General features: G+C 50.9%; 9 protein-coding genes across 12 annotated transcripts; 3 read left to right on the top strand and 6 right to left on the bottom strand.

Annotated features, from left to right (window-relative positions):
• Positions 1-6: 6 nt before the first annotated feature.
• PV09_03789 (uncharacterized protein) lies at positions 7-772 on the bottom strand. The gene has a single exon (XM_016357036.1). It carries the CDS (start codon positions 718-720, stop codon positions 175-177), a length of 546 nt encoding a protein of 181 aa, XP_016215125.1. The 5' UTR covers positions 721-772; the 3' UTR covers positions 7-174.
• A 380-nt stretch (positions 773-1,152) lies between these two features.
• PV09_03788 (uncharacterized protein) lies at positions 1,153-3,372 on the bottom strand. The gene is made up of 4 exons (XM_016357035.1): positions 3,150-3,372; positions 2,898-3,090; positions 2,559-2,842; positions 1,153-2,507 (listed from the first exon to the last, which is right to left on the bottom strand). The coding sequence occupies exons 1-4, from the start codon at positions 3,166-3,168 to the stop codon at positions 1,501-1,503; spliced, it is 1,503 nt and encodes a 500-aa protein (XP_016215124.1). The 5' UTR covers positions 3,169-3,372; the 3' UTR covers positions 1,153-1,500.
• Positions 3,373-6,606: 3,234 nt separating this feature from the next.
• PV09_03787 (uncharacterized protein) lies at positions 6,607-8,156 on the top strand. Its single transcript, XM_016357034.1, has 5 exons — positions 6,607-6,830; positions 6,885-7,116; positions 7,271-7,333; positions 7,439-7,829; positions 7,886-8,156. Exons 1-5 carry the CDS (start codon positions 6,781-6,783, stop codon positions 7,912-7,914), a joined length of 765 nt encoding a protein of 254 aa, XP_016215123.1. The 5' UTR covers positions 6,607-6,780; the 3' UTR covers positions 7,915-8,156.
• PV09_03786 lies at positions 7,090-9,822 on the bottom strand. Of its 2 annotated transcripts, XM_016357032.1 has the most exons (3): positions 9,296-9,822; positions 8,184-9,234; positions 7,090-8,121 (listed from the first exon to the last, which is right to left on the bottom strand). In XM_016357032.1, exons 1-3 carry the CDS (start codon positions 9,435-9,437, stop codon positions 7,851-7,853), a joined length of 1,464 nt encoding a protein of 487 aa, XP_016215121.1. In that variant the 5' UTR covers positions 9,438-9,822; the 3' UTR covers positions 7,090-7,850. The 2 variants fall into 2 exon arrangements, with proteins under 2 accessions (XP_016215121.1, XP_016215122.1); XM_016357033.1 differs by having other exon boundaries at positions 7,090-9,234.
• Positions 9,823-10,345: 523 nt separating this feature from the next.
• On the bottom strand, positions 10,346-11,279 carry PV09_03785 (uncharacterized protein). The gene has a single exon (XM_016357031.1). The coding sequence runs from the start codon at positions 10,747-10,749 to the stop codon at positions 10,432-10,434; it is 318 nt and encodes a 105-aa protein (XP_016215120.1). The 5' UTR covers positions 10,750-11,279; the 3' UTR covers positions 10,346-10,431.
• Positions 11,280-12,248: 969 nt separating this feature from the next.
• On the top strand, positions 12,249-15,294 carry PV09_03784. 2 transcript variants are annotated; one of them, XM_016357030.1, is made up of 6 exons: positions 12,249-12,568; positions 12,660-13,621; positions 13,669-13,747; positions 13,797-13,962; positions 14,010-14,955; positions 15,008-15,294. In XM_016357030.1, the coding sequence occupies exons 2-6, from the start codon at positions 12,959-12,961 to the stop codon at positions 15,119-15,121; spliced, it is 1,968 nt and encodes a 655-aa protein (XP_016215119.1). In that variant the 5' UTR covers positions 12,249-12,568; positions 12,660-12,958; the 3' UTR covers positions 15,122-15,294. The 2 variants fall into 2 exon arrangements, with proteins under 2 accessions (XP_016215119.1, XP_016215118.1); XM_016357029.1 differs by having other exon boundaries at positions 12,249-13,621.
• A 1,147-nt stretch (positions 15,295-16,441) lies between these two features.
• PV09_03783 (uncharacterized protein) lies at positions 16,442-18,473 on the top strand (the record flags this gene model as incomplete). The annotated part of the gene is made up of 2 exons (XM_016357028.1): positions 16,442-17,782; positions 17,842-18,473. Exons 1-2 carry the CDS (start codon positions 16,549-16,551, stop codon positions 18,471-18,473), a joined length of 1,866 nt encoding a protein of 621 aa, XP_016215117.1. The 5' UTR covers positions 16,442-16,548.
• A 48-nt stretch (positions 18,474-18,521) lies between these two features.
• On the bottom strand, positions 18,522-20,583 carry PV09_03782. Of its 2 annotated transcripts, none has more exons than XM_016357027.1 (2): positions 19,774-20,583; positions 18,522-19,681 (listed from the first exon to the last, which is right to left on the bottom strand). In XM_016357027.1, the coding sequence occupies exon 2, from the start codon at positions 19,378-19,380 to the stop codon at positions 18,709-18,711; it is 672 nt and encodes a 223-aa protein (XP_016215116.1). In that variant the 5' UTR covers positions 19,381-19,681; positions 19,774-20,583; the 3' UTR covers positions 18,522-18,708. The 2 variants fall into 2 exon arrangements, with proteins under 2 accessions (XP_016215116.1, XP_016215115.1); XM_016357026.1 differs by having other exon boundaries at positions 19,853-20,583.
• A 734-nt stretch (positions 20,584-21,317) lies between these two features.
• PV09_03781 (uncharacterized protein) lies at positions 21,318-22,301 on the bottom strand (the record flags this gene model as incomplete). The annotated part of the gene is made up of 3 exons (XM_016357025.1): positions 21,318-21,424; positions 21,492-22,131; positions 22,179-22,301. 3 exons carry the CDS (start codon positions 22,299-22,301, stop codon positions 21,318-21,320), a joined length of 870 nt encoding a protein of 289 aa, XP_016215114.1.
• Positions 22,302-22,483: the final 182 nt, after the last annotated feature.

Here is a 22,483-nt window from a genome sequence, read left to right as displayed (position 1 = left end):
ATTATTGACCCCTCTTACTCGCATGCTTGAGAAAGCACCTTAGCCCAAAAAAGGTTGTCAACCTAGTCCGAAACAAAAATGTAACTAACACAGGTTCTACTTTACAACTCTTATATATTATATCGTAGCTGCACGTCTGTAAGAATTAATTCGCTTCTTACAGATGAGACTGACTCAATTGCTTGTGAAGTAAGCACCGGCAACCGGTTTTCCAAGGCCAGCTTTCTTCTCAAAGGCAGCTAAATCAAACTTCATCCTCGCCATCCTCGCCATTCCCCCTTCCGGAACCACGCTGTGATCCGAATTGAAAGATTCAGGCTGCTCGTAAAGAATGCTCACATATCGATGCGGCGCGGCGCCTGGTGGTGGACCTGGTCTAGCCCAATAAGTCAGGGGTGGACTCGAAGACTCCAGGATGCCATTGTTTCCAACAGTGAGGTCCCCTTGCAGGAAATGCAGTATCGGAGAGAGGAGGTTGAAGGATGCGAACGGTGCGTCAAGGTCAAGGTTGACGTGAAGATATTTCTTTACAGGGTCCGCTGGAGCGCCTGGCCATACTAAAGTGGGTGGTGGTGTGGCAACCGTTCGAGAGCAGTACGCTTTATTTGCAACTTCCTGGCCGTCGAAAGAGAACTTCAATGTTGTGATTGTGGAATTGAGGACAGCCCTAACTGCCTCTTGGTCTGCCATTTTAGTTGTAAAGATCCGAATAAAGCTCATTCACTATTATAGATTAATTATATCGAAAGTCAGGTAAACTCCAAGGATGTAGAAGATCGGCTCATGTCGAGGAGTCCAGGATCGTTTTAAATAATCAGGCAATCCCATGTTTTTATCCCAAAAATTTCAACGGTCGGACATTGCGGACTTTGCGAAGCTCTTGCATTGTCATTTGCAACCCAACGTTGATTAACATCGTTGATTTCGATGATGGTTGGATTAAGGCTCCGATGCCAGCTGGCCGATTCGGACCGGTGTGCCGGTATCGGGTCGGGGAGAAGGTCTCTGCGAACCTAACGCTTCTGTCAAGTGGAAAAATAAATGACCTGGACTGAAAAAATCAATTTATTGTTCAGTCCGCAACTATTATTCTCAAGTGAGTGAGTTGCTAGTCTGGAAAAGACTCTTTATGGCTGAATTCGGGGTTGAGTCTAATGATATCTCAGAGGAAATTGATCGAGGCGTGTGATGAATGCTCTTCAAATGTACTTGTGATATGTTAGCTTTACGGATCTTCGAATTTCAGAATTCTTCATCAGATTTTATCACTACTGATCCGAATAATCCTACATTCGTACGATTCGATGACAGTGAGCTGATATCGTAAAGCCTGGTTCAGATCTATTGGTCAAAGTAAAAAGCTTCTATCTTCTCCCGTATCCTAGTCACTGGACCCAAGACTTGTTGTGAGATGTGTTCAATTAACCTCATTCCCTCGATAGTTTTTTTTTTCCCCACAGACATCGCAAACATCTAACTGCCAAACAAAACAGTTAAACTCTAGAGTAGATACCTATAATCAGGGCTCAAGTCTCCAAGCTCCGTTTTCTCGTATTCGGTCAGACTAGAGTCGTGCACAGACTTGTCCTTATTCCTATTTTGAATGAAGCAGGCGAAGAAGTAGGCCACACAGCTAAGAATGCTGAGACAGCAGAAGCTGAGGCACACGCTGAAGCCTGTGACATACTTCGGAGCATCCTTGGCAAGGAACACCCAAACGGCGATAATGCCTCCGATATTTCCAAAGCCAACCTGCCACGCGGTACCTACAGCACGGCGGTGGTGCCCGCCGAGGTTCATGTTGAACCAGCAAACAATGATCGGCATTGCCGAGTATGTGCCAGAGGTAATGAGGAAGAGTGCACCGTATTCGACATGTTTGTTGTTGTGAACCACGTCGACTATCGCGAAGCCTGCGATCGAAATGCAAATGCATAGAACTGCGAAGATGAAGCGGTGTCTGAGCTTGTCAGATATGTAAGCTACAAGCATTGCCCAACCGAAAGCAGCAGCCCAAGGTGGCACACTGTGCAGCTGAGTCTGAATCAAACCATATCCGTAAGATTGAATGATGGCGGGAGCGAAATATGCGTATCCATAGGCAGGAACAATCAAGCCGAAGTACATTAGACCTCCGAGAAATACCTTGAAGTCCTTGAATACGCGGCCAACATCCCTGACAGTGATGCTTCGTTCTCTAGCAGACTTGCCTTGGTCGGCTTGAAGGCGTGCCTTAATGTAGGCTCGCTCGTCCTCTCGCAGCCACTTCGCGTCCTCTGGAAAGTTCGGAATGATGAAGAAGAAAAGAATCGCAACGACACAGGTAAGAACGCCTTCCAAGATGAAAATCCAGCGCCAACCTCTGTAGCCGCGCATTCCATCCATCTTGCCAATGGCAGCAGCTAACAACCCACCAAAAGCTCCCGCAAGTGTAGTGCTGCTGAAGAAGAAGCTGTAGCGGCGTTGAGCTTCGTGTCGGCGGTACCACATTCCGATTAGATAGAAGCCTTTAGAGGTTAGACTTCGAACTCGCTCGCTGTATGCCTGTGTGAACTTACATCCAGGGAACATGCCCGTCTCGAAAAGGCCAAGAAAGAAACGAGTCACAAGGAGTCCTCCATAGCTCTTTACTAAGCCTTGGATGATAGAAACAAGCCCAAACATGAACATGCATCCTGATAGCCACACGTTGGGCTTCAATTTCTTCAGAAGGATGTTTGATGGGATCTCAAAAAGAACATATGGTACGAAGAAGATGACAAGCGCAGTGTTGAACTTATTATGTGTCGTCAGGTGCAGCTCCTTGGAAAGTCCGAATATATTTGCGTTCGAGATGTTGACACTGCTGCTTGTGAGCAACTGGATTGAGTTAGTGGATTAAAGCAGACAACACGAACCGATCTAAGAAAGCCAGTAGGTACAGTATGCAGAGAATAGGCATCAATCTCAGGTCGATCTTATTGACTAGTCGTCGTTCTGTTGTGTGGCTGGGACACGGGATATGGAGATCATCGTCGAATTCAACATCGCGATCACCTGTTACGTATTGTACGGGAGATCCTTCGTCAGGCAAAACGGCTGACTCTTTCTCTGCTCAGAATTTTGTTAAGAACGTCTTTTGAAAGGTCGCCCGACGACGCGCGACTGACCTCCCTTTGAGAATCGCATCTTTGCAACAATGGCAAAGTCAACCCGTTCTGCGCGAACTTGGGGACGATTTGGTATTTGGTGGAAGGGCCGTACAATTTACACCACAGACGACCAGAGGAAAAATCGTCCGCTCGCTCACATCTTCTCCGAGATGGTGGGTCGAAGGCTGCTCTTTAATGGCAGCTGATCTCGGTTCCACAATGCCGATCACTCCTCGCCTTCACGCGATCAGTAAGCGCTCGCACCATCCAAAAGGCCGGCACCGCGGCACAAAGGAGGAAAAAAAAATCTCCACGCTACTACCCCAGATTGTAGGCGCGAGGTAACACTAAGCATCGGGCTTAACTGTTTACAGCGAAGCTTGTCGGATCCTGGTTGCTGTGGCACTGCTGAGACTGAGCTGTGCGCTAGCCGACAACCATTGCAACCTTCTGGCCCAATTTAGTCCATGTGGCGATTCCAAATTCGGTGTACGAATTTTGTTGCCCAATGAGCACCGAGGCTATCGTTCTGAAGAATGGAGAGCCTGTTGACAACTGAAGTGCGTCTTCAGGTTTCACTTCTCCTTCGGTTCGAGCTTTGCATGCTGTTCACATGAATTTTTTTTATTCGTTTGCCTGGACTCTATTCTGGCCAACGAGGACGGCCTTAGCTTCTATCAAGTGTTAGAAGGACATTGCGATACGATCTTAACAAAGGAGTGACGGCTCCAAACCTTGCAGTTGAACCTGCCTGAACCTGATTCAGACTGGAAAGTCACTTCTTAACATGCTGAAACAAGTTTGTAATCTGAATATTCTTATTTCGTTTCCGTGCAATGCGTTTTCCTGACAATTCTTGTCTCCCAACCGTCTGAATGGATGCCATCTTGAAGTTCCGTCTGAGAGACATTGGTTTGCAGGGCTCAGCTCGAACATCCGATTAGAAGCGAGGATCTCAATAAATGAAAACGTATGTATGATGTGCTTCGAACAAAAAAGGTTCATCACTGAAGAGTAAATCTTGCGTTCCAGATCATGACTAGAATGTGGCTTTTCAATATGTCAATTTTGTTGCAAAGTCTTAGGTCGCAAGCTGAAGAGAACTGTGGCAGAGTAGTTAAGACTACATGACATGTCGTAGGGCGTGAGCAACGGTTGGCTTTTATTTACCATTTTAGGCATTGAGGCATCGGCTAAAGTCAGACTGAGGCTCTCTAACTGCTCACGAATAGCATTGAAGAGCACCAGAGGTTGCAAAATTGTGCATTATAAATTCAGATCGAGGAAAGGAAGTGGATGAACCACATCGTCGACGAGGACGGACCGGCGATTTCGAGGAATTGAAGAGCACCGAACCCCTAAGGAAGTCGAATCCCAGATTGCAGATCGCCATCAGCTGGATGGCACTACGTTGAATGGTGTATCTTCAGGCTCGAAACCTCCAGAAGGCGGTGTTTAGACTGCCCTTTTCGAGCAAGCTGTCACGACGATTAGCCCAGCGCGCGCGTTCCAGGACAGTACCACGCGCGTACCGCAGTCTCGACGAGAGCCCCATTTACTTCGGCTCTCTTTTCGATGAAACTCTGCCGGTTTGCTCCGTCTTCGTGGCAAGATGCCTTATTCTGACTGGGTTGTAATGGATGAGCTTTTGAGAACAAGACTGGAGATGTTCAAGCTTGCGCCAGCTAATGACCAGGGGTTTTAAGTTACCTAATTCCATTGTCCTTAGCGGAGAGGCACATGATTTCAGCTTTGCAGGAAATGTATATCCTACGATGTTTGCTCCAAGTAGATAGAATACAGCGGTATCACATTAGTTGATATGCTCATCCTTTTGGCAACTTTGTCGAAAGTTCAGGTACAAAGTACCTCAAAGATTTTTGATCCGTGCCGATTTGAGAGTATCACATAGAAACGGGATAGGGAGAACTTATTGCTTTCAGAATACAGTGCGAGTATGATACAGCTAACTCGCAAGACCCCCTTTTGAGAACCATATCTGCAAAAAGCTTTGAATTTCCTTTCCTAAACAGTTGCGAATGTTTCCATAGTCAATATCCTCAAAGTTTCCTCACGAGGCATTGGAGGGCATTCCAACTTAAGACATGTACGCCAAAAGAGCTCTTGGCTTCTCGCAAAGAGCCCCTATTGCCCTTCCGAATCACTAATAATTAATCCTGCTCTCTTGATAGCAACTTTCATGAAAAAAACCCCCCCCGCTCAACTCGTTGCATGCTCTGCGTGTTTCTTGTATTAATCACCTCGGGAAATGAACTCGTTCAAGTCTAGAGCAAAAGTCATGTTATGAAAATTGCCCTCTGCTGCTCAAAAACACTAGTACGCAGGGAGGACCGGCAAAGGCAGCAGGTATGTGATACTTGAATCAGTAACATAGACATAATCATGCGAATTAGCCCATTTTTTCACTGCTCGCGTGTAAACTGTGCCGTTGCACAAGATACGAGTCCACTGGCGGTCTTAAAAACTTTGAACTTTCATAGTGGAGCGATTAACCCAGAACAACGCGATGCGTCAATTCACAATGCCTAGTGGGATTAATTGCACACGCCGTGTTCTTAATGACCCTCTGACTTTGGTTGTCTCAAAACAGTCCGGCCGGCTGTGGATTTCGACGGAGTTGAAAGTAAGAAAGCACGATGTCGACAACTTGAGTTCAGAGTTTTCTTTGCATTCGTTAATTTAGTATAATCTCTAACTAAACCGAGATCATAAATGGCACTGGAGAACATCACCAAGTAGGAATCGATTGACAGGACGATGCCTGTGGATCCTTAGCAATAACTCGCGCTGCTGTTCCGAACGATGCCAAGTTTAGTCTGCTCAGCACGGAAAGCAATAGGTTTTTTTTTTTTCTTGTTTGTTTGTTTTCAGACGACTGAAGGATAACCACAGCGTTGTAGCCTTAGGATTTTTCACTAGAAAGGCCTGAAAAAAAGCCATCCTCTTTCGAATTGGGGGTACTTTCTGGACTTGTCGACTGTTCATCGCGATTTATCCTTGTCTCGCCACCAGTCTACTTGTCAGGCGCAAGGGCTTCAATACTCTTACACTTAGAATCTGAACGAGACATTCATTTTTTTTTATAAAAAAAGAGCATCCGAGATCTGGCTTCGCAGATCATGCGCCTCGCAATTGCGATGTCCACGCGAAGAATCAACTTATGCAGACAGTAAGTCGACTGTATATAGCTGGCATGTAGACAGTATACAGATAGTAGGAGGACAGTACATAAAGAATGTATAAATAGAATATAGATAGCATATACAAAGAATATAACTAGCATATAGACAGCGAGCAAAGTTCAATCATTTACCTCTTAATGCTTACTGCTCACACTCCAGCTCACCATCCACCCCGTGCTTACCCGGCAACCCGAGGAACAACTGTTCATCACGTGGAAGCGGGGTTCAACATCCTAAACATGGTCAAGAAGTTTACCGCCCATTTAGGTGAGCGTCAGAGTCCTCTCTTCTTTTTTGCTGGGTCATACAAACGTTGCTTGGCGGGTTCTCGCGAGCAATCTCTGCTTTCTACACCCGCTTGACCCGACGCTGTCCAAACACTTCTTTCTACCACCCCTTCCCCCCCCGGTCGCGATTGACGTGAACTCTTTCTGCATCTGGTCACGATGCCGTACGACCTCAAGAATCGGAACGTCCTGGTCACGGCTGGATCTAGGTATGACTTTGGCAACGTGACATTCCAGTTGTTCCGTCGGTGACCTGTTCCCAGAGGGCTTGGTGCCTTGATATGTGAAAAATTTGCCGCAAAAGGCTGTAATATCGCCATCAACTATTACTCCCGACCAAAGCCGGCTCAGGAGCTCTCGGAGAAAATCAAGAAGGAGTACGGAGTCAAGACGATCGTTATCAAAGGTGACGGTGGCGTTTTGAGTGATTGCAAAAATATGGTCCGCGAGACTATCAGAGAATTTGATGGACTCGACATTATTGTTGGAAACGCGGTAAGTTCATGGCTCATTGACATTTATGTTTGCTTTTATTTTCACCCCTTCCTGCCGTCCTGATTGGATATATATTATACAATTCATGGCAAAGCTTTTTGATCCTTTTCCATGGATGTCGTTCGTCTTCCCAACGCTAACTTTGGAACTCCAGGGCTACACCAAATTTTCCAACTTTGGTGATCTGGATGCTTTGGGTGAAGATGACTGGGACAGAGTACGTAATGCTTCTTCGAGAAGATCGAGAAGAAATATTTCATGTGACAAATAAAAAGGGAACGCCCAGATATCAATGAACAAGTCAATACTGACGAAATAGCAGGCATGGCACACAAATGTGACTGGACAGATGTGGCTTCTCCGCGAAGCTCTTCCCACATTTAATGAAAATCCTGAAGGCGGAGTCTTCCTGATAACATCCTCCGTGGCTGGTACATCTCTGTCTGGATCGTCAATGGCGTACTCGGTGACGAAATCAGCGCAACTGCATCTCATGCGTTGTCTCGCAAATACGCAGGGCTCGAAAGTTAGAATTAATGCAATTCTCCCCGGTCTTCTTTTGACGGAATGGGGACTCAAATACCCCCCGAGCATGATCGAATTCGTCAAAGACAAGGCCGCTCTGAAGCACGAGACGTATCTAGATGACTGTGCAAACATGTATGTTTCAATTGCCGAAAACACGTCCATGACTGGGCAACGAATTGCCGTCGGTATGTTGATATAGAGAATGCTCAATTCACAGGAACAGTGTTGCTGACATGCCCAGATGCGGGTCTGAATATTGCGTCGTTGTGAGAAAAGTCGCGATCTGGGTGAGATGATATCTGACTTGCACTTCCGGAGAGATCGAAATTTGCACATGGTGGAGGGGGCCATATTTGCTGGACGATCGCCGGGTTAAAGACATAAGCAGCAGTATGCCTGCCACGTTCCACGTTTCGTTTTGGGGCTACATCTGCATCAGCAGCAGTCGAAGGGCTACCTTCAGAATCACTGTAGTTCCTGATAGAAGAAATGTTTAGTGGATCGGACGTGCTTAGATTTAGTCTTCATCCGCAGCGTACTCTGTATCGTCGAGCGCTTTCATGCACTCTTCTGCCTCAAGCGGTGAGGTAATGCCCCAGACACCCCCGCCCTTGACTTGGCCTTTCATGCCTACCTCTTTCCCGACAAGGTTGCGTCCGACTTTGCCCGGGCCGATGCCTATCCATCTCCGGACTTTCTCTTCTTTGTCTAGGTACTTGACGGAGTCCCACCAGCGTACGGTCTCCGAGGCCTGGCGCGCCAGTTGATCCTTGAGCTCTTCGCGCGATTTGAATGGTCGTGCCGATACATTGGATACACAAGGAACAAGTCCAGGCCATTTGATGATGTCTCCGCCGGTCACAACGGAGGGCTTTTCAAGATAGCGGCGCATAAACTCCTTCGCGGGCTTCATAAGTGGGCTGTGGAAAGGGCTGTCGGAATGCAGTCGCACATGACGAGGATCATGGCCACCAAATTGTCTCAGATGTGTTAACAGAGTGTGAATCCTCTCGATGGATCCACTCAAGACAATCTGATTCTTGGAATTCACATTCGCAATCACGACCTGCTGAACCGGTGGGACATCCTCAACTGAGTCGTACTTTGAGCCGGAGGTGGATAAGGCGGTGAATTCATGTATGGCGTCAATAAGAGGTTGAAGGTGGTCCTCATGCTCGCAGACTAAGGCGACCATGCCAACCTCGCCATGTTCATCACAAGTCTCTCTCGAGATCTTGGCCATGACTTCGCCGCGTCGACGAACCATGAGCAAGGCGTCCTTGAACTCCAGATATCCGCCGGCAACCAGAGCTGCGAACTCACCGAGAGAATGGCCTAGAGTGAAGTCCACACGTTTTGGAAGATCGAAGCCAAACTCTCGTTCCAGTATTCGCAGTAGCAGAACCGAGGTGGCCATGATGGCGGGTTGGGAGTTCTGAGTGGCATTGAGCTCGGCGTTTGTACCGCATTCAATGATCTTCGTCAACCCAAACCCAAGAGTATCGTCAATTTCCTCCAGGATAGGCTTGGCTGTCTGTGGGAAGGCTTCGACCCAGCGCGTTGTCATTCCTACTCTTTGCACACCTTGTCCTACAAATCTGCGTCAGCGTTCTGTCCATCATAAGCTCGGTAGCCTATCGGAGAAGCTCACCAGGAAAGAAGATAGCCGTCCGCGGCCTGTTAGCGGAGGCGGTGCTCGCCCATCGTCGTACGGTAGGGAGGGAAGAATGACGGCGCAGCAAGCTCGCGCTCTTCAAATGAGCGGCAAGCTCACGGCGGCCGAAACTCGACATGATCAAAGAGACCTCTCTTCATGGAAGAGTGCCGAAGAACATACGTGAAGGAGAACAAGAAGACATAGACGTCACCGAACCACGACAATCATGCGAGTAGTGGCTGTTTTGGGATGATTCGAGTCTGGGGCTGGAGCTTGGTACTGAGCTCCCTCGGTTGTGCGGACCCGGAAAAGCTGGCGAATTCGCACGGCAGAAGGGAACTATTGGGCGAGTCTAGGCCAGGGTGTCACGCGGGCTTGTATAGTGGGATGATCAATTTAAAGAAACAAACACGCGGATGCGCAAGTTTGTCCGGAGAAGAGTAGGTGAGGCATTTTAAGAACGCGGGAGAAGAAGGCTGAAGATGACAACGATGGGGTGGTGATGGATGAGGAGAGGAGGATGACGCTTGTGTGGCAGGGCTGCGTGCAGCCGGTGGTGGTCGCAGGAGGGTGACTTGGGCGGACGATCTTCGGTGCCTTAAGCCGTAAGGCTCACATTTCTCTTGGACGGGAGCTGGCGGGCGACGGAGGGGAACCCCCACAGCGGCCGGATTACATAAGATGGGAAAGCCCCACGTGCTCCTGCCGCGCGCCGTTAGTCTTTGCACAGACTCCAGACCACGACTCCAACAAACTTCGAAGAACAGCATGGTGAGTACTCATAGCCATGAGGGTGGTGTGGGCATTGCTCGACGACTAACCCCAGCATGCAGCACGAAAAACCCAGCAAGTTGTGCCATTTTTTTTGTTTGGTCTCAAAGTGACAAGCGCGAAATGGACACCTTGTGCGGCCTGAGGATTCCACTTTCTGCGTGTGGAAATAGTACTCCGCGACTGTCGCGGCAGGCAATGAGGGCCCATTGGTGTCGCGGCTGACGCAGCAACATGGTGACTCGGCGCTCTCATTCCCGCCGTAGCATAAACGAGCCATAAAAAAGGAAAAAAAAAACCAGAGGTTAGCTGACTCCCGCCTTCGACGCCTGTCGATATGAGCGCCTCAGATAACTGGCTCAACCCGCGGTGAACTTGTTAGTCTTGTTCTGTTTCTGCAAAGTGCCGTCGAAACACAAGCGTGGAGGTGTGCGGTAAACGCAGCCGATCGCACACTGGCTGACTACAGCTTGTCCTGCAAGGTCATGCACGGCTAGTTTGAAAGCGCTTCGCAATGTGCAGTTTCTGGGCGCTAGTGGTCTCGGGATATCGAGCCCAGCGAATTCATTTGACAGCTCCGTTAAGGCTGAAGGATTCAAGACAACTCGCTTCTGGTGGAGTTGCCGCCCCAGACCAACGGGCGATCCTTCGGAAGCCGTGGACCCAAAGAAATTCATGCCACCATCGCCACCCCATGCTCCTCTCCATCTAATAATCGATGAGCATTTAGATCCTTTCGTTTTGGATCCTTCGGGCTAAGTTGGGTCTCGGTTGCTGTGCGCATTGTGAACAAGGGAGGCGGAGACGTTGCCAGTCCAATAGCAGCGTCGCCACGCAACCATTTGAGCGTGAACACGGTGCCGTGTCCTGTCAGTGTGCGCCTTGTGCTCGGACTGCATACCTGGAACTGCAAGGATCAGAAATCGGATTTGCAGAGGAGTTGGGAGCACGGCACCACCGAGCAGGCAGGACGAGAATCCGTCCGTGCAAAGCGGGCAGTGCCTGGGACGTGAGTCTTGTTCCTCCCACCATTCTCCTCATCTCAGGCGACGCTCAACTCATCGCGCCTTGCGTTTGCAGAGGCTGTTTGTTTCCTGCACATGCGCGGGGTGGGCGGCAATCAAGGTCCTCAGCGCGTGCGGGCGCGTCTGCGATGCCAGATGGGATCGTCACGATTGGCACAGCCAAAACAAGCCGCCGGCAGTGGCAGGCCTGGTAGCACCAAGTCACAAGACGTCGCCACTCGGCCCAGGAGAACGGTAATGAGGGAAGGATCGCTTTGTTTCCTTGTCGTGGGCCGTAGCTAGGACAGGCGTCGCCAATAATTCGCCGACATGGTTGCCGGCGCTTGAACGTGTGAAAGTGCGCAAGTTTTGCGTCTAGCAGCTGTGGCCTGCCCGTGTCCCCCCCCTCCGCGTCTGGGACTGGGTAGGGAAGCGTGTGTGTGTGTGCGGGAAAACGGGTGCATGTCACGCAGACGGCGCAGCTGCTGGACGTAAATCTGACGGCACGGCGCTGTTGGCACATTTGTGGTGAGCGAGCCTGTGTGATGGTGCGTCGCCGTCATGGCCGGCGAGCGCGGATGTGCCTCGTCATGCGTGGATTTTTCCCTCCCAATGTCGCACATCCCGACCCAGCGTTGCAGACCACGCAGCGAACGGGCGGCCGTCATGAGCGACGGGCCGCAAGGAGCGGTGTGCAGGCGCCCGCGAAAACACCCCGCAGGCAAGCGTGGTACAGGACGGCGGCCCGACTGGGATTCTCTGCCAACAGCAGCGCGGGTTTCAAGCGGTCCGCGCGGATACGGTCGAGGCGGTTTCGTCTGCGCTGCCTTTGCGCCGCCCGCCCAGGCAGTGCTTCGCCGGGCGAGGATTGGACGCCCTCCCGCTCTGCTCGTATGCAGTCGCCTCTTAGCGTTGCCGACGGGCTGCTGGACAACCAGCGTCCGCGAGCGGCCGTGGACTGCGTGTTTCGCAGCCGTGGCCGCGGACGTCCAGGCCAGCTGTCCTGGCACGTTGGGGAGCCGGCTGGGTCACAGTCTGGTGACCGTCGCCTGGGGCTGTGAGAGAGACGACGGGGGCCGGCCGGGCCTGGCGTGTGTGCCGCCCAGACTCGCTCGTCGCGGGCAACGGCGGCTCTCATCCTGGCCGTCTGGCGCGCTGCTCGGGGCCAGGACCTGCGCAGTTGGCGCTTGGAGGAGACGTTATCGCCCAGTGGCCGCCAATCACGTCGCATATCACAAGATCGTCCGCTGCTCGTCGTAGCGCGAGCAGCTCAATCCTCCCCTCCCAGACACATCTCTCTCACCTGTCTCCCTCTGCTCTCATTTCTTCTTTGCTGGTTGCAGGATCCCGCTTGCAGGCTCATGGTCGTTCCCTCTCATCTGAGCCCGTTTATCCACAGTTTCGGGATCACATCTTTTTGACGCGGTTAGCGCTCGTCTTGCCCGGCCCTGCGCCACGTAGACGCTGAACACTGTTGTGTGCTCAATATTCGGTGCGCCCGCGAGAACTCCTTCTCCGCTTGCGAGATCGTTGCTCAGGACTTTCTTGCGACTTCTGCCACACGGCTAACGAAGCGATTTAAGGGAGCTTACGTCGCCACCTAAGCGCGCCCATTAGCCGCCTACCCGCCAGCCGATCGGCCTCCGGCTTGGTCAGAGCAAAGAGCAGCGACGACAGCGCGGCAGCATCGCGGTATAGGCGTGTCATAAAAACCGGCTCAGGCACTGCCGAACCACGGCAGCGCCATCTGTGACGACGCCGTTGTGAAAGCAGAGCCGGCCAGCCGCCTCCCCCTCCCTACCTACTTCCAAAGCCGCGGGGCAGCACTCTGAAGAAGAAGATCTCGCGAAGTCCAAAGCCAGATACATCGGACGGAGGTAGCATGTCGCAGGGCCCGCCAGAAGCAGCAGCGACTCCGTCAGAAGCACCTACTCAGATGGGTGGCCAAGTACGGCCTGTTGAGACAGAAGGGACCATGAGCGGATTCACCGCCGTCAACGGTCGTGGCTCGCCGCCAACACCCGTACCGAAAACCTCGGCCACAGATGGCTCGCGTGAGCAAGTGTCTCTTCCTCCAAGGGAGCTCTCGCATCGGTCTGCCGTGGAGGGCGAGCTCCCTCAGCAGCATGCAAATGAGCCCGAACATGATATGAACACCTCGCCAACGAACGGTCATCACAAGCGAAAACGTTCTACGAGCGATGTTGACGAGGCTCGTAGTTCTGGAGGAAGCGAGCGCAGCTCTATCACACCAACTCATGAGGCTCCTGAAGCTCAGATGCAGGATGCCACAGCATATTCCCGGTCAGCCACAGGAAACGCAGACAGCCAGTGGAACCCCCAACAGCCTGACGAACAAGCTGAACAGCTGCGCATGCTCGCCCCGATCCAGCGTGAGAATCAGCAGTATAACCATGATGGCTATACCCCGGCGCAGAACTCGCAGAGTTCGAATGGCCTGCGGCCTGGCTACCGCAAAGATGAAGCCACTGGACTGATCACGACAAACGCAGGTGTGCAGATGGATCCAAAGAAGCGCAAGAGGGTAATTATTTGCGATGTTGCGAGGTATAGCAAAGCTGACACAGACAGGCGTTCACGAATCGAACCAAAACTGGCTGCCAAACCTGCAGACGACGCAAGAAGAAATGCGACGAGGCGAAACCTGAATGTAAGTTTCAATTGATCGATGTCATTTCCCCTTTTTTGACACATCGGAGGCAACAATTGCACCAGAGGCGGCTTCAAGTGTGAGGGCTACACACCCAAAGTCTCGTGGCCGCCAGAGAACAAAATGAAGTCCAACAAACAACCTTTACCACCAAATTCACATGTCCAACCCACCTCTCGGGACTTGCAAGAGTTTAGCGGGAATTTGCATCCGAGGTAACGACCATAGCGACGAGTATATGACTCTAGCTAATAGAGAGAAGGCCAACGCCGAGAACGGATTCGCAGCAATATATGGACATGTCCACACCAATACAACCTAATATGCGATCTCGTGCTATAACAGTTGACGATGATTCTGATCGAACTGTCACAAACGGTTGGCCGAATTCTCCTTACGCAACTTCCCATCGTGGGTACGGAAACGACAAAGACCCAGTCCATGGTCTCCCGATGCATAACAATTCCATGGCTATGCGCGACTCATATGACCGCCCCTTGAGCTCTATGAGTTCTTCTGGAATGCACAATATGTCCTCAAGCCACGGCATGCAGCCCAGTCCCGGCATCATTCATACCGCACAACAAGCGTTGCGCAATACTCCGCAGCAGATGAATCCAATGACTGGCTTTAATGGCGTACCACACATGAGCAGTGAGCGCCAGAAAATGCATGCCGGCGAGCTTTACTCACCCTTCTGCACCGAGCTAGAGGAGGATCGTGAGAGGTGTGCCAAGGCGTTGTACACTTTCAATAACAACAATCACGCAAGTCGCGCAGAACGTATGCGGCATTTCCGCAATGTTCTAACCCCTGATTCACCTCACTCCGCGGGGCCGGTGAGGGTAGGAAAAGATGCTACGGTCGACGTGCCTTTCAGGTGTGAATATGGCTATAATATTACCCTTGGAAAGGATGTAGTGATCGAGGGCGGTTGTCACATTAGTGATCCACGACCTGTGCACATTGACAATGGTTCGTACATTGGACCTGGTGTCAAGATCATGGGAAAAGTTCTACCCTTTGATCCAGCTACCCGTGCTGGTGCAGCTATGGATGGCAAAGCCCGCGCGTTTGAAATTCACATTGGAAAGAACGTGCATATTGGTGCGAACAGTGTCGTGCAGCCCGAGGAGGACATGATTACGAATGGCAGACTCGAAATTGGAGATGGGGCGTACATCAAGCCCAACTCCGTTGTTAACAAAGTATGCTTCGCTTCGCGTTGTCAAAATGGTGTTCCGGCTAACTCAAAATCAGAGCGTACCACCCTACGTTATATACGGGCCACGCGGACCGGCTTGTGATGTTCTCTCCGGCGTTGTTTCCCACGCGCCGTCGAATGAGGAACGCAAAGGAAGGATGATGAGGTAGCAGCTTCCCAGATAACATCTCCATGCTTTTTATGGGTTATGATAAGTCGGGCGGCAGTGTTCTGTAATACCAACAGGCTAGCAGAATGTCCCTCCTCCACGCGCTGAGCGCAGCTCTAGCCTTGTGCTTGGTTGCTACTTAATATTAACAAAGTAAAAAAAAAAAAGTAGTCGTACTATCTTTGCTTGCAAAAGGTCCACAGTGTCGCGCATAAACTGTCCCATTCACGATGGCATGACGTTCCCCTGTCATCGGAAGCCTGATCGGCAAATCTTACAGTTCATGCTGCAATATGGACGAAGTATGGCATGACGACGCCTGTGCGTCTGAACAAAGCATGAAAGGAGTTTCTGATTAGTCACTTGCGGAAAAGGTCCGCAGATTTTGATCAACGTCTTGGATTATCCAGCACTACAAAGAACGGATGACGGTAAAGGGCAACGAGCTAGCCTCAAACATCAAAGGTGACCTCGTGTTTGTTTCATACTCTCACGCAGACCACCTCTCAAGCTTTTCACTACCAGTCCTTGTTTCACGCTCGCCGGGTTTCTTTCTTTTCTTTTTTGTCCGGGGTTGAACAGCTTTCACCTGCCTAATTCATCCTATTGGCGTGCACAACGACGATCTGAATCCCAAGCTCCAAGCCCGTTTGACCAATGGCGTGCACGCCATCTCGAAGCACGTGCAGAACCTGTTGCGGGTGCATCCGCTAGCCCTGATCGAATGCAGCTCCGTCCTTTCATGACAGGAGCGGGTCGGGGTGCTTGCTCGTCGCCTTAGTCTGTCCAGATCTGTACGCATCGACGGTGTGTCTATCTGAGGAGGGACCTCTTAAAGGCCAAGGAGCATGGCCGGATGTCACCTTTTGCTAGGTCCTCGTGCTTGGCAAGGAGAAGGCGCTGTCGCCAACTTATGCTCTTGTCCATGTGCATTGTGCGGCATGACTGGCTGTGGCTAGGTATCACAGTCTAACTTGGCCACGAGAGAGGTCGTTTGCATAAGTCTATTGGTACGAGCGTGGCCGTGTTGGAATCGCTCTTGCCTCTTAGCGTGGGCATTATTACAGGCCTGCAACAATGCAACCCGCGTCGAGATGCCCGAATGTGAAGAACCTACCATAACCCCCCGTGTACGGTGAGCCTGTATGTGATGCTTGGTCTCTGCACTCATCTGCTAGCAGCCCTCTCTGAGACTGCGGCGACTTGGCAAAGGTGTTCAGCCTTGCTGGGCTTCTCGCTGGGCGCGGTCTGGAATGCGTGCTTGTCGAAGGATATAAATGCTCCAGGAACTGGACGAAGTCTCGATAGGCAAGCCGCTGAGTGTCGGTGTTCCTCTAGTCCTTCATTTGATAGAGCATCTTGCTCTAGCCATTCTTTCCAGCAAGCATCCGTTCCTTCATTAGTAGAAATCACATTTCGTAATCCGTAATGGTCACTTCTCGATCTCTCGTCACGTCCGTGACCTTATTGCTCTTTGTGGCAAGCAATACAACGGCCCTCGTTCTCCACGAACTTCCGCATAACGATGGTTTGAGATACTCGAAGCGGGGGGATCCCATGGGCTGCTTGGATTTGAGATCACAAGAGACTTTTCTTTGGGGCGCGTCAGATGGAAATCAGGCTGCTCTCGGTAATTTGACCGTTTACATGCCTGGTAACCAAGAAAACATACTTTCCATGGAACGATTCAATGGCATGTTGACGTCGGTCAACTGCTCAGAGACCTCAATCGACATGGCCTTCCGTGATGATGACACTTTCGAGTACGCGAAGGCAGTTTGGGACTGGGTCAACGGTGACGACAACCATACCTTCGTCATGGTCGTAGGGCGAGGTGCTTGTGGATGGAACGACGACCACAGGCAGCCGTTCACGGTGTCGTCCCTCACGTACGACGAAGATGCCAACGTTGCCCACCTGGCAGCGATCGCTCAGAATTGGACAGAAGCGATTCACACCTACGATCTGAACGTAGGTGGCATGCCGTCCCGAGACTTGCAGAAACGAGGCTTCGGAGAGATTGACTACAACAAAGACCTAGCTCTTGACTTCAACCACAAGTTTCCCGTCGATACAGTCACCATCCCAATATCCGATGCCGTCACGGCCACAGTCGATATGAGCAACTGCAGCACTGCCGGCTCGTTCAACTTCCAGTTCAGGCTAGAAACGGTCCTCCTGATACCAAAGAAGGCGGAGATGAGCGTTCACCCTGCAGGCGTCGCCGTGACGGTCGCACCAAGCTTGTTAATCAGTGCCAACATCACCGAACCGAAGACGGGAAGCCTTACGCTTTCGAGGATCAATCTTGCGGGCATCCAGATTCCTGCTGGCATTCTCGACATCGGCCCTGAGATTGTCTTGAGTGTAGGGGCGACTGTCGGTCCGCTCCAGGGGCAGGCTACAGTCGATGCAGGTGTCGTTTATAGTCTGGACGATTCTGCCGTTGCAACGATTGATATCTTCGACGCGAGTGCTGAACACAGTGGCTGGACTCCAAAAGTACAGACCACACCACTTACGGTGAGCGCGGACTTGTCTGGCACAGCCAAGTTATTCGTCAAGGCCGAGCTTGAACTGGCGGCGAAGGCGTTCAGCACCGGCTTCGACCTCGGCGTCGGAATCGCTCCTTACCTTGAGGCCGACATTCAAACAGTGACAGGTACGTGCCTTACAGTATACTCGGCCAGAATCAAAAGAAGAGATCCTGACTCCGTGTAGCAGCAAGTGGAACTTGTGGCGCGTCCGACGGCCTGGCACTCAATCCAAGCTATGGTGCCGATCTGATCCTCGACGCACACAGCCCCAGCCATGGAGCGAGCGACCCGCTGTTCTCAATCACTCTGGCCTCTCTGCAAGAGCCGCTTCCCGACACCTGCTTGCCATTCGGCACCGCTCCAGTCGCAGCTGCCTCCTCTACAACCTCCGGTCCAGCTGTATCAACTTCGCCAACCTTGTCCGTTCCCGAGATAGCATCGTCATCATCTCCGGCCGGTGTCGTGCCACCTTCCAGCGCGTCAATGTCAAGATCGTCCGTCTCGACCGCCTCCTTCACGGTCCCTTTGCCTTCTACACTTTTAACTTGGCCCGCTAAAAATCCATCATCGGTAACAACAACTCCTACCGTTGCCGTGATCTCTAGCAGAACTGTCTCGGACTCTTCGCCTGCAACCTCAAGCTACACCCCCTCCAACAGAGCATATGTCACAGCTACAGTATCAAGTTCATCACTTGTCGCCGTCTATGCTAGTTCTACTACTAGCGCTTCTGTGGACAGTAGCCCGCTATCAACCTCATCAACTGGCCGGTATGGCTATGGCTACGGCTACGGCTATGGATTGGCTGGGTACTAAATGTGTATATTCGTCATGTAATAAATGTAATATGCAACAGAGATCAAGAGCTGAAAAAAAAAAGATGCACTCTAAGTCATTGCTCGGGTTTTCAGTAATCATACAATGCCTCTTAATGCTTCGTTAAACTCTATACGCGAGGATAACCGTTAGATGTAGGACTCTTAACATGCTTTTAGCCCTACGTGTTTAATACGAAAGATCCTATCGTTAGCATGCAATCAGACAGCCCTGTTTAACAAAATCGAGATCCCGGTGTATTGCACCAATTCCAGTTCCAAAGTGAAGCAGATCTAATGTCGTCAACATTGAGCATCCCCACTCCTGCACGCACAAGCTGCTTCCATACTTCGTCACGCCTCATCATTGGCCAAGACGGAGTGCCCCAAAATCTAGGCTTAAGACCTCTTTCATGTGCATGCTTTACTAGGCCGACAACTTTATTGTATTGAGCTCTACTCATCCCCCAAAGACCAATCCTACCCACGAGTGGACGCAAAGGAGCAGATGCGTAAAATGAATTGGATATGTCGTATGTGGCTCTTTCGTCGGCGAGATCATCAAGCGGCGCATCTAGAAAGACAATTCCGTGGGTCTGATTCTGCAGGTCAGGACGCCAAGACATGAAGCCCGATGCGACAATTGTGATGGGTCCCTGTACGAGGTTTGAACCGTTCCAGCGAGTCAAATACTTGGCATCCTCAAAGCGCCTCAACCTGTCCAAGACCGCCGGTAAAGCTTGTTCAGGATTTGTTTTAAAGTCGAGGAGGAGCACTAGCGACTCTTGCGGTTGGTCATCAAAGACACCAATGAAAGGTGCTGAGCTATTGATTTGACGCAACTTCTGGTTCTGCGCTTGGAGGATGCTCATCAGGGGATCAAGATAAAGCGATTCAAGAGTTCGCATCGGTTCCAGGTCCTGAACTCTGTGACCGACAAACAGATCACCATCAATATAGTGAATATCAGCTTCTACACCTGTACAACCGACAGAAAGTGCTCGGAAGAGAGGTATATCTCGATCGTAGTCGTTATGGGAGTGTATTGGCTTTGGCGTGACGCCAGAGCTGAAATCTGGTAGCCATGGAAGAGTATTCTCGAAGTTGAAAGGCGGCTCTCGCCATTGAGCTAGTATGGTGGTGAGGCTGTTATGTGGTATGACCGGATAAATTCTATGTACTGACACAAGAGCCGAAAATTCCCACAATCTTTTTGTAGTGTCAGTCTTATTTCTCGGAAACAAAAATTTGCAGTTATAGGATGTGGCCAAGGAAACCACTTTATCATTCTAGGAACGCACATTTTCGAGTTTTATATAGTGCTTGCTCAACAGCCCAAGTTCATAACGTCGGCAAAGGAACAATATGACTGATACTTACAAGAATATGATGGAAAGGAATGCAATCACCACTGAAGAAAGGGTGATGAATCTAAACCGAGAGCCTCTTCTTCTGGACATGGACAGCGAGTCGAGACGTCTCTGAAGGTCACTCTCTAGGCGGTGCTGATGACTTTTTCGTTCTGAGCTTGGCAGTATTTGGCTTTCAGATGACTTGATGGGCTCCAATGCTGTCATTATGTTGCACACGGTGTCAAGTTAACAGACTTGATTTGAAACGGAACAGCCGACCGATCTCGAAGAGTTAAAAAAGCTGGCAATTCAACATTTGACATCGATCCGATGCAATGAGATTTTCTCGTATCTCTGCCACGAAGGTCCAAAATCATGAGAAAGATCAAGAAGCTCAAAATGGAGATGAATTTTGGGCCCAAAAATTGAGTACGGAGCTCGTATTTTCGGTGTCTTGATTAAGGCCGATAGCAAAATCGGAGGGGGTGGCGGAGTCGTGCCTAGCGGCAGGTAACAATCATAGACATCTCCGTACAGTAGGTAGTTAAATAAGCGATGAAAATGTAGCGTCAAAAGAACCATTGGAGCGGATCAGTGCGCCATAGCCGCATGATGGCACTTCTCGTGTGACGGGCGACCGTTCCTTCATCGGCATTGGTCCTTTCGAAAGACTGGCTGGCTCCGAATCTCAAGCAATGCAAATTGCAAAGGTGCGGAAACAACCGCGAATCTCATGTTTAGCGAGCTGCAAGACACATTGTGGGTGGCTCTGGCTCGCTATTGTACATTCTGAAGACGAGCATTTTAGCGTGGGGTTCAAATACACTCCTGTATCATGAGGTAGGCGGATGAGACATCGACTAGCTACTGCGTGGTGGCATATTTGCGCCTATTCTCGTAAACGGCGAGCTCGGTCGTCATGCCACTGTGGACGCACAATGAGCCAAAAAAAAAAAAAAATCACGCCGAAGTCACCGCGCTGTGACCAGGCAGGCAGTTTGCAGCTTCTCTTCAACAGACGTTCTCAGCTCCGAGCAATGAAGACGTTTGCCATTGCACGCTGGCGGAGCAGCGTCGCGCCTTGATGCAGCCGCACGCAACCTGCGTGATGCGAGATCGATTGAAAATGCCGCCTTGCGACAATCGAAAGGGCCAGGTCCCAAGCGCGTGGGTTCAATCGGCCGTGTCGCGGAGTTTGGGCGATGCCTTGAGGTACATGTTCTGGCCGATAAATGGCTTTGGTTGTCTTTCATCGATAGCCTGACGTTCACCCACGAGTCTTGGCAAGACGAACGGTGCAAAGGGGAATTTGGCCCTAAAGGGCGAGGATCTCGTTCTAGTTGCTTGGCGATTGCCGCATCGACGAGGTGGGCATCCTGGCTGTCTGGCACGGCGCTCTGGTCACACAACGCAATTCTCTTTCCATTCTGGCGCGTGAACACTCGACGCTCAGTACTCTCTACAACGGTTTCCTAAATCAAACAACGCCAGCTTCAATGGAGCCGCCTTTCATCATGTCCACTCACGAATGCCGCTCTCATCGCCCCGATACTTGTCGGCGCCACGGCCTCGGCTGCTATACCGGCAGCGGGCATTTGACCTGGACTCACTGTTAAAATTGCATGCTTCAAACAATCTCGCATCCAACCGGTCCGGGGAAATCTCACCAACAACGCCTCCGAAATTGCCTGCAGCCACGCCGGACGGTGGCGATGCGCTCCCTCCGCACAAACACGAACAGCCACAAGGCTGTCCGTTGTTCGTGCGTCCTGTGCCTTGAACAACTATGCCAGACTGTGCCACTGCAGCTGCAGCACTTGTCTGCGAAGCTGTGCCTCCTACTTGGACACTAATTGTACTCCCGACTTGAGAAGCAGGCGTCGCTGCGACGATAGCTGCTACCCTTCCTCCTGGATTCCCAGCGGAAATGGCTGCGGCTTTGAACGCGGTGTGGTTGCCTGGCTGAGATTCTAGTGGTGGATTAATCGTTAGCACCATGCCCGCTCCGCAACTCTCTGTGCTTAGAGTGCTCATGTACAACGTCTCTGGCCCCTTCACTTCCAAATCCACAGTTGGTGCCGTGGCAAGGTCGTTGTTTGGGTTTGGTTGGAGTCCCGAGTTAAAGCCGTTTGCTACAGCCTGGCAAGGTGCTTCCATCGATGTCTGCATGACGCTATGGTTATTACCAAGGAAGGTAAAACGGATCGTATCACCGATTTCCGCTGTCACCGTCTCTGGTGTAAATGCCATGACTGGTATGGGCTGACCTCCGGGCGTTGCCGCCGGCTGGAAGCCACCTACGATGACCTGCGTAAAGTAAGATCGTGCTGAGTTCAACCCTGTTCGTTATATACCTGTTTGATGCGCGAATCAACTGGCATTGATGTCTCCATGGCAGCCACGGCTGTTGCTGAAGCCTTCTGTGCTAGCACAGCTGAGATCCATACTGTCATAAGCAATGTGAAATGGAACCACATGACGAATAGAGATTACAATATCAAATGCCGTCCAGCGGTAATGAAAAATTCAATTGCTTAATTAAGAGAGATCCAGACTAGAAAAATCGAACAGTAACGAAGTGTGGGGAATCAAGAGTGTCCCAAAAGCAGTGGGCAGGTCGCGCAACACATACGATGCAGTAGTTATGCTGGAATACGCA

This window comes from Verruconis gallopava, assembly GCF_000836295.1.
Source record: "Verruconis gallopava strain CBS 43764 unplaced genomic scaffold supercont1.10, whole genome shotgun sequence".
NCBI lineage: Eukaryota > Fungi > Ascomycota > Dothideomycetes > Venturiales > Sympoventuriaceae > Verruconis > Verruconis gallopava.
Note: the sequence above shows the minus strand (reverse complement) of the source record. Positions and strands in the feature narration are given on the sequence as shown.